The 15,632-nt window shown below is 31.6% G+C and overlaps 1 protein-coding gene across 1 annotated transcript in view; it reads left to right on the top strand.

Moving 5' to 3' along the window:
• The window catches only part of LOC117169832 (cadherin-related tumor suppressor), a 205,827-nt gene that overhangs the window by 139,161 nt on the left and 51,034 nt on the right, over positions 1–15,632 (top strand). The window contains exon 2 of the mRNA XM_033356341.1: positions 7,554–7,907. Within this exon, the coding sequence (XP_033212232.1) occupies positions 7,554–7,907 (354 nt within the window). The remainder of the gene's footprint in view (positions 1–7,553; positions 7,908–15,632) is intronic.

The raw sequence follows: 15,632 nt of genomic DNA, 5'->3' as shown, positions 1-15,632 counted from the left end.
AAGGAGCTCATCCTCCAGTGTTGCATTGAAGATATGCTCGCAATGCTGTTGCACACACAATTTATAGTATTGTTTATCGTTTATCGTTTAACTTGTATAAATAAGGCGATAATTACTGAAATAGTAGAGTAAATATGAATTAGAGTTGTTGCATTTTAAAATTAGTTTATCTTAAATTCAGGAATTTTTCTGTGATTTAAGAAAAATGTTTTGAAATCAAAATCTTGCTATCTATCTAATTCATATTACAGTCTTAAATTGAGATAATTTTTATACTAAAAATGGATGAATTTGTCTGAAATCCAGACAAATTTTGTTTTAAGTACAGTGGTTTTAATCAGCTGCGCAACATATATAAACTAATCTTTTAGAAACATTTATTATTTTTTGAACTATGAAGTTAGTGAAATAAGGAACATAAAAATGTATTTTAGTTAGTTTCACATGTTTACTTTGAAAAGTTCCCAAAATTTCGTGTCTTTGTAATTATTAACCAAAACTGATTCTTTTAAAGCAAGGTTTTTTTCATTATAACATCACTTTTTTCTGTTGACAATTAGGATAATCCAACTGAAATTTCCCTAACCGAACCAAGCACTGCTTATAACTTTAGTAACCAAAAGCCTAACCTTTCACAATTCCATGTATTAACGGGGACAAATTTTACGTGTCAAGTGAGGGTGGTAATACAGAACTAGATAATCAACAAAATGGGAATTTTTCAAAAGAGTGAAACGACATTTTTAAATTCGAAATCTCTATTGCAAGGTAAAACAAATGATACTGACATAAAATTGGGCCAAGCTTAATTCTGCATTACGATAACAAATACAATCTTCAGTTAGAAAATAAAATAAAATTATGCTTCTGAGATATTAAGTTTTTAATTAAAGGGAAATGAAGTTTGATATAAAAATGTCAGCCAATTCCGAGAAAATTAACCGAGAATTTTAAGATTAAAATGTTATGGGTTTTCAAACCAACTTTGGACCACGATTAAAGAATTCATGTTTCATTTTTAAAAAAGTAAATAAAAACGAGCTCCAGAGATTTGGGGATGTTGAATAAGAATAAAATATATTTGGTTTAAAAAAATGATCTGTTTCGAGAAAGCTGTAGCTACTTGTACCGAAATTTCTATACAAATAGCCAGGGTTTTTCGGTACAAACAAGTGGAGATGGAAAAGGGATTAATTTTACCCCAGTTTCAGTACGAATATGGATACTTTCTTCAGAGAAAATAAAAATTTAAGACTGAGATAACACAGTAACACATAAATTTTGTTAATAAAAATACAAAAAAAATCAAAAGAAATATTTTGTTTTCCCTATATTTATTATTATTATTATTATTACCGATCACACCATTAAGCTATTTCCCCTTCGGGGTAGGCGTGACTCACTCTGTGGGGAAGGGAGTAATGTGAGGAAGGGATATAGAATTTTTAGCTTCATCCAGAATTCTGTGGTGTTATTTATTTAAATAACACATTTTTCCGCAATACCGCTCCGACCTAGGATTTTGACCAATCTCTCGAGCAATTACCCCTAGTGAAGATCCTCACAAAGTCATTATGCGAGGTTCACCACTTGAGTCCATTAGTGTCCAAGGTCTTTTGTTTCAGACGGCATTCACTCTACTGACATTCTTTTTATTAACTATTTTCCGCCATACTTTTCTGTTCTGACATATTTCTCTAGCTTCCTTTACGATCATGGATTTTTTATGTAGTATCGAATTTCAATAAATATAAATACTAAAAGGTTAACTAATTATTAATACGTTAAAAATATAAAGAACTTTAAATGAATCATGTTTTAATGTATTGTATCAAAAAATCATATTTCGAAAAAATTATTATACTTTAATGTGTATTTGATTTTTTAAGGAATTTCATATGCAATAAACCAATATTCGATAACAATCATAGTTATCTAGTTCTTGGCTGAAACCCTTCAAGTGTTATGGAAAATAAATAATAAAATATTTGAAAGCTTTTGAAATTTAACAACTAAAATTTGTTAAGGCTTCAAAGTTTAACAATCACAAAAATTATTTTAATCTTCGCACATCTCAATTTAAAACATTCGCAATGGCAGAATGTATAATTGAACTATTTTAAACATCATTTCTTCAAAAAAAGATCTATTTTACAATTATCAATGGTTGAATAAAAGTGGGATTACGTAATCGAAAATTAATTCAGAAATATGTTAACGGCAGCCACGATTCTTGTTTCAAAGCCCTAATATGCCTTAAACTGTTGTTCGAGAAACGCGATATACCACAAAAATTGCTCTTACCTGTCAAGTAACTGGTTTTGCATCCTACAATCGAAAAGAAGGAAGAAGATTGGTAGAGCAAATATATTATTTTTTATACAATTCAATTTCCTGGATTTAGAGGTTTTTCCCAAAAAGCTATGATAATATACCATAAACCAAGCTTCGAAACCTGTATTACACGGAAAAAAGCTTGGCCTACTTTTTACATTATCATCAGAGAAGGTATTAGATTTGTGTAAAATTTGACCCCCCCCCCAGTTTTTGTGAAATGTCCACGTTTTGAGACCCCCTGAATCCGAAAACCAGGTTCTTACGAATGTGTCTGTCTGTATGTATGTATGTCTGTCTGTGAACACGATAATTTTTGAAAAAAACTAATCTATCAGATTGCCCTTTGATACACTCGTTTAGTGTTCTAAACTAAAGGTCAAGTTCTTTAGCCAGTCATTTTGGATAAAAATGCGAAAAGTGGGCACATTTTGAATATTTTTGAGACCACTTTTTTCAAAATTCAAAAATTCTCTGTACGGTTATTCATAATATTCAAAAAGTAGAACAATTTATCCTAATGATTTTTTTTTTTCAAAAAATCAAAAATGACCAGAGTTATAGCATTTACAAAATTCCAAAAAACACACGAAAATGAACATTTTATGCCAAATAACGCGCGATATGAAAAAAAGTCATGAGAAGAAAAATGTTGCTTTTTGAATGCCCTACGAGATTATCATAACAACTTTTTGAATTTTCTTGAAAAATGAAAAATTCAAACTTTGACATTATACAAAATAATGAAAAATCTAAAAATTACATTTTTCAGCTAAAATTTGAAAAATACTGTAAAAGATGAATGCACAAAAATTGTGCATTGGAAAAATATCTACAAATTTGTTAATAACCACTTTTTGATAGGATGCCTAGTTTTCGTGACAAATCATTTTTACATTCTCAGCAGAGAAGGTATTAGATTTGTATAAAATTTGACCTCCCTAGTTTTTATCAAAAGGTCCACGTTTTGAAACGCCCTGAATCCAAAATACATGTTTTTACGAATGTGTCTATCTGTATGTCTATCTGCCTGTCGTTATGTCTGTCTTTATGTCTGTCTGTGAGCATGGTAACTTTTGAAAAAAATTAATCTATTAGATTGGCTTTTCGTACACTCTTTTAGTGTCCTAAGCTAAATAAATGCCAAGTTCATTATTCAGACATTTTGGATAAAAATACTAAAAGTGAGCCTATTTTGAACATTTTTGAGTACACATTTTTTCATGATTCAAAAATTCTGTGTACATTTATGTACATTTATCTTACAAGATTATCATATCAACTTTTTGAATTTTTTCGAAAAATTCCAATTTTGACCGCACGAAAACTAATTAAAAATCAAAAATTGCATTTTTCGGTCAAACCATGCAAGAAAGGAAGAAAATAAGACAAATATTGTGCACCCAAAAAATATCTACAAATTTGTTATTAATCGCTTTTTTCTAGGACACGTATTTTTTGTTTTATTTATAAAAAAAAAACATAGAAAATAAAAAAATTCAATTTTTATACACATGACACAAGATATGCCGAAATAAATAGATAACATTTCTTCACCTCAGGTAGAGCAAAACAATTTTTATAAATGTTTTTTTTTAATTCTCATCAGAGAAGGTATTAGTTATGTATAACATTTAAAAACCCGCCCCCCCCCCCACAGTTTTTGTCAAATGTCCACGTTTTGAGACCCCCTAATTACGAAAAATAGGTTTTTACGAATGTGTCTGTCGGTCTATCTGTATGTTAGCAGCAAGCCGCGCGCTGTCGGGGCAACATCATGATTTTTTTTTTCTCACAACTCAGTTTATGTACTTTTTTTTTTACTAAAAAGTAGTGCGTCTAAATATTTTGGCGAATACGCGACTTAAAGTGAGGCCAACTTTTTTCTGCGTATTTTGTGTTTAAAATGAGCTCAAAAGCGTTAATTCTGGTATTGTTCAGTAATTGTGGACGAAAAATAACTTGAATGTTTTTTCAAAGAAAAATGAATGGTTTACAGTGGAAATAGTGTTAAAAAGAATTAAAATGTATTAATATACGTATTACATATACATTTATGTTTTCAAACAGTTTTCTTATACTTTTAATGTCAAGTACGTTAAAATCAGGTCATAAAAAATTATTTCTTAACCGCTAGACTAGAGAATACTTTTTGTTTAATTCGATGCTAAAGAACCATTTCTTACACATATTTCACAGAGGAAATATTCTTCGTTCGTCTGTATTTTCCTGCAACAAAGCAGGTAAACCGAATAATGAACTGGGGCTAACAACTATGTTTTAGATTGGTACAACCAGGTACAAGGATGCAATAAAAAGTATTCAAAATACCTCCTCTGCCCTTCAAACTGTAAAGCATTGTTCTCTAAAAGTTCCAAAAGTTCACCTACCAAACCTTACCGATTTTTGGTTATGAGTTATTTATATTTTATAGACTACAGGGTACTATAATGTATTTCCTGATTTTTTGTATAGATATTTCGCTGCAGTCAACTGTCTGCTCAACCAAAATGGTCGTTCGCCCTAAATCACTCGCATAGCCTCTAGTCGAGACACGAAATCTCCTCGATTATCTAACTTCCGCAATCTGGGATTCGCAGTTTGGTTTTCGAGAATCTTCCCTCCTTCCAAACAACCGGTTTCGATCCACCAGGTAGCGAATGTTGTTTAGCTGAGTTGTCGTCGTAGTCGCGGCGTAGGAGATCAAATCATTAACGCGAATTAAAGATCCGTGCCCTGGCCAGGACTCCTCGTGAGATATCAGATACTCGATCTTTCACGCGCGAATGCCCTTTGTACTTATTACCAGAGTCCGAACCTTTTCGCTTTTTTATTGGAGATTAATGGCTGGTTCTGGTAAAAAGTTTGTCAGGGGCTAGAACGCTTTGTTGCACATCTCCTTGATTGTTTGAATTTTGTTCATATAATCGGCTATTATAAAGAGTAGACTGATCTAATAGCCGGAAAGAATGAACATTGGGAAAGGAGATGGAAATTCATTTTTCGTTTTATTTTATCGAAGAGAAAATGTTTCTAAGATCTATATATAGATATAAGACACATATATGTGTCTTTTACTAGAGTAATAAATAAAGGGTTTAGAACAGCTGCTATATGTCGAAACAGGAATCTTAATATATTTTCTTGTAAGGGGAAAATAACATGTGATTAGCTATCTTATGACATATATTATAAGGTGCATATAGCAAATACTTTTTAGTATTGCTGAAAGAAATGAAAGCAACTTAAAACAATGTTTGGGTGAGGGGATGGGTCGGAACCTGCAAGTTACTTCAGTTGCTTAAATGTACGTACTTTAAGTTAATTCAAAGTACTTTATGTTACTTTACATTAATTAAAAGTACATTGTCGTACTTTTAGGTTATTTTATAGTGTCAAAGTTGCTAAAAATTACCCTAAATTATTTCAAAATATTTACAAGTACTCTCCAAGTAATTAAAGTTACCGCAGGTGACAGGAAAAGATAGTTATAAATGTGAGGAAAACCGTAACTTTTCCCTACTCAATCTATATGTTACAAAACCCCATTTTACCAAATGAAATGTTAATAATCTGTCTTATAACGCACCTAACTCTAAATTTTTTTAGAAAAGATATCGATAAGAGAAAAATTCTTTGGCTAGATTCCCACGTTACATAATTTGAAAAAAAAGAAGATCGATGAGTTAAAACGAAAAAATCAAAGATTGATCGGAATGAAAGGAAACGGAAAAGAGAAATGAGGGACAACTGCGACGTATTTTGGACTTATATCGCACTGAAAGATCGATGAAATATTATTATAAGGTTCGTTACGCTACTTCAGGTCATTGGCTGTCACCATCTGATTCTAAGAAACGAAACGGAAAAAATGCGAGGCAGTCCTAAATCTCCAAAGCTAATCGTCAGTTGACTAGTGTCTAGAAACAGGGATTTTTCGTAAGCTAGAGCTAGTCTCACTAGATCAAAAGCTTAGATTAGGATGCTTTCTATCTATTTGCTCCTTTTCAACCTTGGTCGAATTTTAATCTGCTTCGTATATTACTTGTTAGAGGTGTTATCATAATTGTTATTCAGACAGGAATGTTCAGCTTGGGTTCTTGTTTCTGAACGGAGGTTGATAGAAAAACATCATTAAAATGCTGCTATCTATTCTTTATTTCTTCACTTAGGATTGTTTACTGCATTGGAAATCTTTAAAAGCTGGAAATTATTCAGGCGGTTATCAAAATTATGGTTCTTTTTCAATTTATGTTAGAGTCAATCGTGGATATTTTAATTCTGTGACGTTTTTTCGAGAAGAAAACTGCTGTTAAAAGAATTTATTACTGTTTCAAAATTCTTTTTTTACTACTCCTATGGTTTTTTACAGGACAATTTGAAAATCAATTTTAACTAGCTTCTGAACTGAAATATTTTAAACTTCATCTTTTTTATATTTTTATAATATCTTTATGGTATACCTTGAATTTGAAATGTCTATAATACGTATTACAAGAATGCTCTCATTTAGAATTGTTTATTCTTGAAGACGTTCACATTCAAAGTAATGACGAAGCTTTAAAGTCTGATATTTTTTTAGTTCCCGGACTAATTTCAAAACAAAACAAGATGCGTTAGTCTAGGAAATTGGACAATCTGAAAATTTGTTGGATCTTCAGCAGCATCTTTTAAAATATCATAACTATTCTAGGTTTTCAAGGTTCCTAGAAAAAACGCTGTATTTCTGTTGAAACCAGTAGTATCCCAATAACTATAGAAGAGTTTTGTAAGAGTTTTGTATAACAGAAAAAAATCCTATATAATCTTAATGTACTATGTTATTTGACTACGATCATATGCTGCACGGTTCTACCGTTGGACCTAATAACCGTTAGAATGACAATTGTTCAGTGATGCTAACGGAAAACTCAACTTACTTCTTTAATTTTATTTGTTCTATTTCCCTGTCATAATATTACCCCTACTATGGTAGCCGCTTTTTTTGCCTACCAACTATTTTTTTTTTTTTAATAAACATTAATTTTCATACCATTTATAATAAACGTGATTTTTAGTTTTTTGCAGTAGAAAGAAGTTATTGACTTTCTTGAAACGCGAATTACATTCCAATTATAGCCACGTTGAATGAAATTGTTGTGCTGTTCATTCATCTTGGATTTCTTTGGTTGGAAAGGAGTAAGAACAGTATTTAATTAACTTTTGTGTTCTTTTTTCAGGTGCGCGTAACAGTACTGGACAAGAACGATGTGGCGCCTACTTGGGGTTCGGAACCTTGGACATTCGAAGTTTCCGAGGAGGCACCACCAAACACGATCGTCACAGTACTAAAAGCGTGCGATCCGGATACAATCGGCACTTTGACGTACACTCTGGTACCAAATCCAAAGACTGATGCGATAGAAGGTGGTAACGTACTGCCGAACAAGGTCGAAAGTCCCTTTAAGCTGGATCCCACTACCGGACAACTACGATTGGCGGAAGCTTTGGACAGAGAAACAAAAGAAAAATATGTCCTTCGAGCCCGAGCTGACGATGGAATACAACACACTGATATCACCTTAACAATTGTGGTGAGTTTTATAACGTGAAAAATAAATAATCATAATTCACATAAATAACCATAATTCACATCTTCCCCTAATATACCTCTATTCCTGTTCTCTTTTCCCCTCAACCCTTTCCTGTTATCCCCTCCAACTTGCCCTATCACCTACCCATCGCTTCTCATCCCCTATGTACGTTCATGCGGCAAACCCTCAATGAATTTTTTCTACTTTAAGTTTAAATTCAATTAAAAATAGGAAATTAGTCAAGCCTTTTTAATATTTTGCATACATGAAAGTAACTAATATTGCACCTCAAAAATATGTATAAGTTATAACATAATATTAAATATTGTATGTCTAAATTTTCAAATGAATGAAAGAAAAAGAAAGAAACAATATACAATCTTAATTGAATTGACCATGTATTCAAAAATTTCATTCTAAACAATACTTGGGAAATTTTGAATAAATCAAAGGTAAAATTTTTGGAAAATTATGAATATATTTAAAAAGACCTTTGTTTTCTCAAGAACAATTATGAGTGGATTTTTCTAGTTCTAAATCATTTGATAAGTTATTTATTAAAAATAATTCACAAGCTAATTCAAATGCCCCAAATATCATTTCGAAAGAAGTTTTTGAATAAATTGAAATTGTTTTATTAATATTTCATTTATCCTTGATCTTAAAATTATTTTAAGAAAACATTAAAACATATAAATTATATGAATTTCAGTGAATTTGACTAAAGAACAATGAAAAACATTTAATATAAATAGTACATATTTAACACGTTGAGGCCACACCCCTTTCACGCACCCTCTATAGGCACACTGCTGCGAATTGTTTTTTTGCAATGTTAATAGTAAATATTTAACATATTGAACATATAATAAACATCTGACATATATTACGCATTTTTCACACACACATATTTAATCTAGTGGGGATAAGCCGCTGCAGCTGTGCCTCCGCAAATGCCATCAAACTGAAAAAAATTTCGGTGCGATTTTCGCACCAGTATGCCTTCTACGGGTTAAGATTTCCTTTTTTTTTATATAATGTTAACTGGCAGGTTGGTGTGCGAAGCGAGTAAGGGGATGAAAGCCTATATATATATACCGATTTACCTCTTTCGAGATGTGTATAAATTTAAGTTTGTTTGGACTTCTTTGAAGACTTCTTCATTCCCTGTCATTGATTGTCGACAATATGTTATTTCTTTGATGTCACACTCTCCATTGAAATCGATTATAAGAACGGAAACCCTAAGTCTGATTTATGATTGGTCATTGCTATCTGCTTGAGATATCTTTTACGCTAACGATCATCGTTATTTTCTATTCGAATCGGTAATACCTCTCGATGTGAGATCAAGCACAAGACCTACTTAAAAAGCAGGCTATAGTATTGTAGGAGTAATATATGTTAAACCATTCTCTTGAGAGAAATTCACTTCACTTCACCTGACCTTAACCTTTCGCTAATTCGCGTCTGAACTCCAAAGCTTTAGCAAGCAATTTCACAGTCATTGTTTAACATCATTTATTCAATGAAGAGTCTGAATTTTAATTATGCAAAAGACTACTCTGTGCATTACAGTCAACGAAATTCTACTCAAGTTAACTTTAGCATCAAGAATATCTTCAATATTATTACTGAGAGTGCAATTGAATCGTCAAAATTTTCGATTTCTACTTTTTAAGGAATATATATTTGGTTACCTGAATGTTTTAGCCACGCTAACTTTTGAAGGATTTGGCAACTTGAATCAGCCTTTGATACACTTTTTGAGACCCACTGGTTAACCAGATATTTTAGACGAAAATCGAGTAGATAACGTATATTAGGATAGTTTTAAAACGGAGTAAAATTATTTTGAATATTTTTTTCAAACTGACCACGAATTTAATTATTTCTTTAATTTACCTTCTTATTAACGGCTCTAAGCCAACGAGATCGTTCGCTATGGTAGCTACAAATTATCCAATTCGATTAGTCTTTTTGTTATCTATCACAATATTAGACAATTTCTGAGTCTCGTAATGACCGGAATTCGGGAATGTACCCGAAAAAGTGTATTGCAGGCTGATACAATTTGTCAAATAATTACAAAATTAGCATGGCTACAACATTCAGGTAACGAAACGGACAAAAATATCTAATAGACACCAACAAGATTTTATAATTTAATTTATATTATTTTTTGCATGAATTTCTGTTTTATTTTATTGAACAAAGTATTCAAATCCAGGGGTCAAATGTATTGAAATAAATCTTTGTATATACTAATGAAATTACAATAAATAATAATAATATCGATCAGATTGGTAAGCATGTCACGAGAATGAAACTGCCATAACTATCTCAGGACTTGACGTCGTGACCCGGAGCTTTCCGTGCTAAACGCGAAACTACACGGCAACACGGCTATCCCGCACCATGAAAATCGCATTGAGTAATAGGCAATGGGTGGTAGAGCAGGAAGTTGCGGATGACCTTTCAGCCCTGGGGCACTGCCGCGTGGCGTGGGTCGACTGAACCCGTCGCAAACTTCCAGTATCACCGCCAAGAAGAATCAGCCCTTTTATCTTGCCCCCACCTCCACAAATATTCCAGTAATCTAGCTTTGGCCAGCAAGAAGAAAATACATAACTCATCTCCAAAGAGATCCTTCTGATAATCTTTATAGCCAAAATCATTTTTATTCCTGTTGTTTGTCTGATGAGTTCTTAGGAGTACGAACAAACCAAATCAACCTACACGTATATAATTCAATACAACTACCTATAAAATAATAGTTACTCTGAAAATATCAATTAGTTCAATTTCGCTTATTCATGTACTAATAAAATTGTAGGTTGTATAGTTTTTACTAATTTTTAATTAAAAGTTTCTCATTATTCTAATTTTGGACCTAAAACATATGTTCAAGAAAATTCCTCACATAACACTGTTTTCAAGAATATTTAAAAAAAATTTAGATCATACCAGAACATTTTAAAACATTCCAGTTTACTTTACCATAATTTTCAGATAATTTTATGTTCATAGAAAAATTACCGAATATTAATGAGAATTGAAGAACACTCCAAAATATCCTACAAAAATATAAAAGGATCCTATATGTACAGATATTTTTAGGAAAATAAAAACATTTAAGCAAATCCTAGAATACTTCAGAATATTCTGCAACATTCTGAAATATTGCAGAATTGTTAAGAAAATGTCATCCACTCCCAGAATAAATATACAGGCTAATCAAAAATATTAAAGTAGAGGAATCCACTCTACAGTATAGATAGGGAAAAATTCAACAGCATTAAAATGCATTAGCTTCAAAAAATAATGAAAGATAATCGTTTTTTGTATATAGCTTACATATTCAATTGAGTATTTTTAAATAACTTAGTCAATTATTTTAAGGGATATCTTTTTCACAAAAATGTAATTTTAAAATTAGTCAATTAGGTAAAGGGCACGATTTTGATATTTCTATTCATCAACAGATAATATAATATAATTTGTTATTAGTGCACTTACAATGAAATCAGTTTATGAGTAAATAATGTTTGAAACTATAATTATTTAAAAAAATTTAATCTTAAATTAAAATTTTTTTATCTAACATTGTGTGATATATTTTGCGAGTGACTCCTTAACACAACTAAAATTGATGGGCCTTTAATAACTACAAATTGACCTTATTTTTGGTTTATTATTTTTTTAAACTGAAAATTAAAATCTTCGCGAATCAAAATAAACAAACAAAACCTTTAATTTTAAACAACTGATAGACAGTCGCAGAACTCCCACTTTTAACATCAACATTTTTCACAATTTTTCAATTATCTCCTGTTGGTTATCTACTGTTGGAAATTGTAATTTCAAATAATACTTCCTCAAATTATTATAAATAATAAAGAAAGAAGGCGTTGTATCAATAAATATTGTTCATTAAACTTCAGACGTTGATTTTGCTGTATAAAATTGCCACAACATGTTTCATTCAGGTAAAAGGGATGAATAATAGAAAACTGTCCTGATGTAGGATTTAAGACTATGAGACGATTTCACTCAATTCCCATAACGATAGTTCCCGATTACATGGCGACAACTTCGATGAAAGAGCTCCGTTTGGCAATGCGATGCCGAGCTTTACACTGCAAATTTATTGTCTAAATAAAACTCAATCTTACCTAATATCTCCTTTTTACTTATTTTGCGGTCTACTCCTTGACTTTTGGAGTTACGAAGCCAAAATTTGTTTTCAGGTTGACAATTAATTTTTTGTTCTCGTCCATTAATTAATAATAATATTTAAATAAAACTTTTTCAGAAAATACAGCATATATTCTGAAATGTAATACTAAAAATAAAATTATGAAATCCTTTTTGGGGTTTCCAGTTAATTAATATTGTCTATTTTATAAATTCTAAAGGTTTTTGAAAAATTTCAGAAAATTTCAGAAGATTTCATATTCATTAAAAATATTGTAGAATATTTTTTCCAGGTGATTCTAGAATTTTGCAAAACACTATATAATATTCTAGGAAAATAAAGAATGTTTATGAATTCGCAGAGCATTTCAAAAACAGTACAATATTGGATAAAATCCAATAACCCTGTGACATATTTGAAATCATTACAGGATTGTGTAGAGAACTTCAAAATATTCCACGATAAAACATTTTAAGCTATATTCGAACAAAATGTCAGTTCTACATTTCTTTCCAGGTTATATATATATTATTTTCAGATAATTATATACGTATAACTATCCTATAATACCTTATTTTGAATTGAGTAAGATAAATTCACAAATTTGTGTTTATTTGTAATTCTATTTACACAATACACATGCTTGAAAAATAAAATTTTTTTGTTCCATGCATTAGATATAATTCTTCTGAACTTCTGTACCTTTAAGAAAGGTAACTTTTTCTGGTAGTGTGTCGAAGGCTATTGTGAGTGAAGATTACGTGAGCCATGTTTACAATTTTGGCACTATTTATCTTGAAACCTGTAAAATAATTAAGAATATTATTTTAAAATATATTTTATGAGATATTCTAAATGGGTGTAGACGGAAATTTATATTTTCGTATAGCCTATAAGATAACAGATACAAAAATATTGCTAAGAATATATAACCAAGGAACCTGGAAATTTATTTTGACGTCAAAATTGATATAAGAAAGGTCTTTTAACATTCGAAATTTATAAAGAATTTTTCATTCTAACCTTACATTTTTTTAAAATAAATTTCACGAATCTGGCAAAAAAATCTGAATTGCAAAACAGAGAATTACAGCTCACCTTCTTGCCTGAAAATTGTGATTTTACTCGAGACCATATTAAAGATCCAGGAAAAAAATGTCAAGATTAGTAATTCAACTTTATCATGAACGTTTGAAGTTAACATAGGAAGGAACTTTATCAATAAAGTTTTTTAAATCAATTATTTCCGGTTTTCGTCCATAATAAAGACTACGTTTTCTGATTATAAAAATTCAGAAGATTACAAGAATTAAAGTTAGGGAAACATCATACTAAATAAAAGGTACAGGATCTCAACTTTCAAGGTTAATTCGGACCATTCTGCCACGGAGCTTTCAAATACTGTAGGGAAACAATACCTAATCGATATCAATATGATATCCAATCGACACCGATTATACATCAATGTCGAACTGCCTGAAGAAAATCCCGCGGACCTCGCGAGCCAATAATTCATCACAACCATTAGTAACAATTCGATGATGTAAAAACCGATACTGGAGGTTTAACGAGCGGGTCCAGCGCGGCGTGCAGTACAATCGCAAAAATTGTCTTTATGACGTTTAATGGCTGGAATTCTTTTAAGGTCCACTCCAGCATTGTCCGTCGGTCTGTCCGGGTCTCTTAAAGGCAAAAGGAATGCCAGTCCGATCATAGTTTGCTCTTTGGGCCCATGAAAGAGGACCGCTGCCGACAGTTGCGGAATCTCCACCTCCCTTCCACCCCTTCTTCGGTCTCTTCCTCACTTTGTTTCCTCCGCCTTTTCTTCTTCTTCGTCATCTTCTTCCTCAATTTCTTTTTTGCCCTCTTTCCCTTCTTCCCTCTCTCCACTCTTTCCTCTTGATTCCGCCTCATCTTGAATCTACGGCACTTTTTATCAGAAGCTGCCTTCCTCTTCGGCTCTCCCCTTGTCCACTGTCTCGCAAAGACCTCAATCAAACTGGACCCATCGCTTTCGCTTCCTTTAAGTCGGTGTCACACGGCGCTCGATTTTCTAGAAAGCATACCTTCCACGGATATCGGAATTATCTAGAACCGAGATACCGGCCACTGGGCCTGGAATCAGATTCCCATAATAATGGATTTTCTGGAAAGCATTCTTTCAAGGAAAAGTAAAACGAGTCCAGGATCCCTCTGTGCATGATTTACTGAGAATGAGTCTCCATTTGAGCCAATTCACGGTTTTGTCAAGTCCCTTCGGGCAAAGATGATGGGGCAAAAGTATTTCAGATTGTAGGCTTAGAAGATGATGTGTCGAAATGTAGAATTCCGCTTAGATGTAGGTGTTGCTAAATTGTACGTAATCATATCACGTTTTTACTAACGACACTTCAGGTTGTTAAAAATTATGCATGATCTTTGTTCAAAATTGATTTCTATACACAAGTGCAATTTTGAAACTAGTTGTCAATATGTTCAATAATGACTGAAGAAAAGTAGAACTTATATTCGGTATAGTGAAGCTTCAGTAGAAATTGTTTAATCTGCCAATTTTTACACAATCAAAATTCTTTTAGATTTCAAACTATCCCATAACAATAAAGATAATTCTTGAATGTTCCAGAATGCTACACTATACTCACAGTTATATATTGCGAGACACTCGTGCCAAGCCAACTTTAATTAGCCAGTAATTTAATATAATTTATTTTTTTTTTGAAATGTCATTTGCTGTTCATTATTTGCTATTTGTACAATATTACGTAACTGCAAACAGGAAAGTTCTCTTAAAGCAGAAGAAAATTTAATTTGGTGAACGTAATATCTTCTATGAAGCAAACCGGACTGCCGAACTATAAATGTTATTTTCTACTTATTTACTACTATTTTTTAATTTGTTCACTTATGTAAAGATAATGAAATGTATTTTTAATGTATTTATAAGGAACAGTGCATGAAATACATAGGAAGAAGCGTTCCAAACGTACCTATTTACAAAAAATCATGTATTTTAATAATCATCGAAGCTATACGTAAACCTATCATGGATATATATCTATGTGTGTGTGTGTTTGTGTATTATCACTACTCTAAATATTTCTTCATATTGTTTCCAAAAGACTTTGATTATGTGAGTATACAATTTAATCCATGATAGGTTCACGTATAACTTCGATGATTATTAAAATACATGATTTTTTGTAAATAGGTACGTTTGGAACGCTTCTTCCTATGTATTGCATGCACTGTTCCTTATAAATACATTAAAAATACATTCCATTATTTTTACATAAGTGAACAAATTAAAAAATAGTAGTAAATAAGTAGAAAATACGACTTATAGTCCGGCAGTCCGGTTTGCTTCATAAAAGGAAACAATATGAAGAAATATATAATATTCGGAGTAAAATCCTATCTCAAGAATCAATCAGACGCACTTCTCACTGACTCAAATATAAAAAGTCAATAACCCAGAAGAAAAATATAATGATACTAATGGTAGACATTCCCCCTGATTTTCGTCAGGA

This window comes from Belonocnema kinseyi, chromosome 3, assembly GCF_010883055.1.
Source record: "Belonocnema kinseyi isolate 2016_QV_RU_SX_M_011 chromosome 3, B_treatae_v1, whole genome shotgun sequence".
Taxonomy (NCBI): Eukaryota; Metazoa; Arthropoda; class Insecta; order Hymenoptera; family Cynipidae; genus Belonocnema; species Belonocnema kinseyi.
Note: the sequence above shows the minus strand (reverse complement) of the source record. Positions and strands in the feature narration are given on the sequence as shown.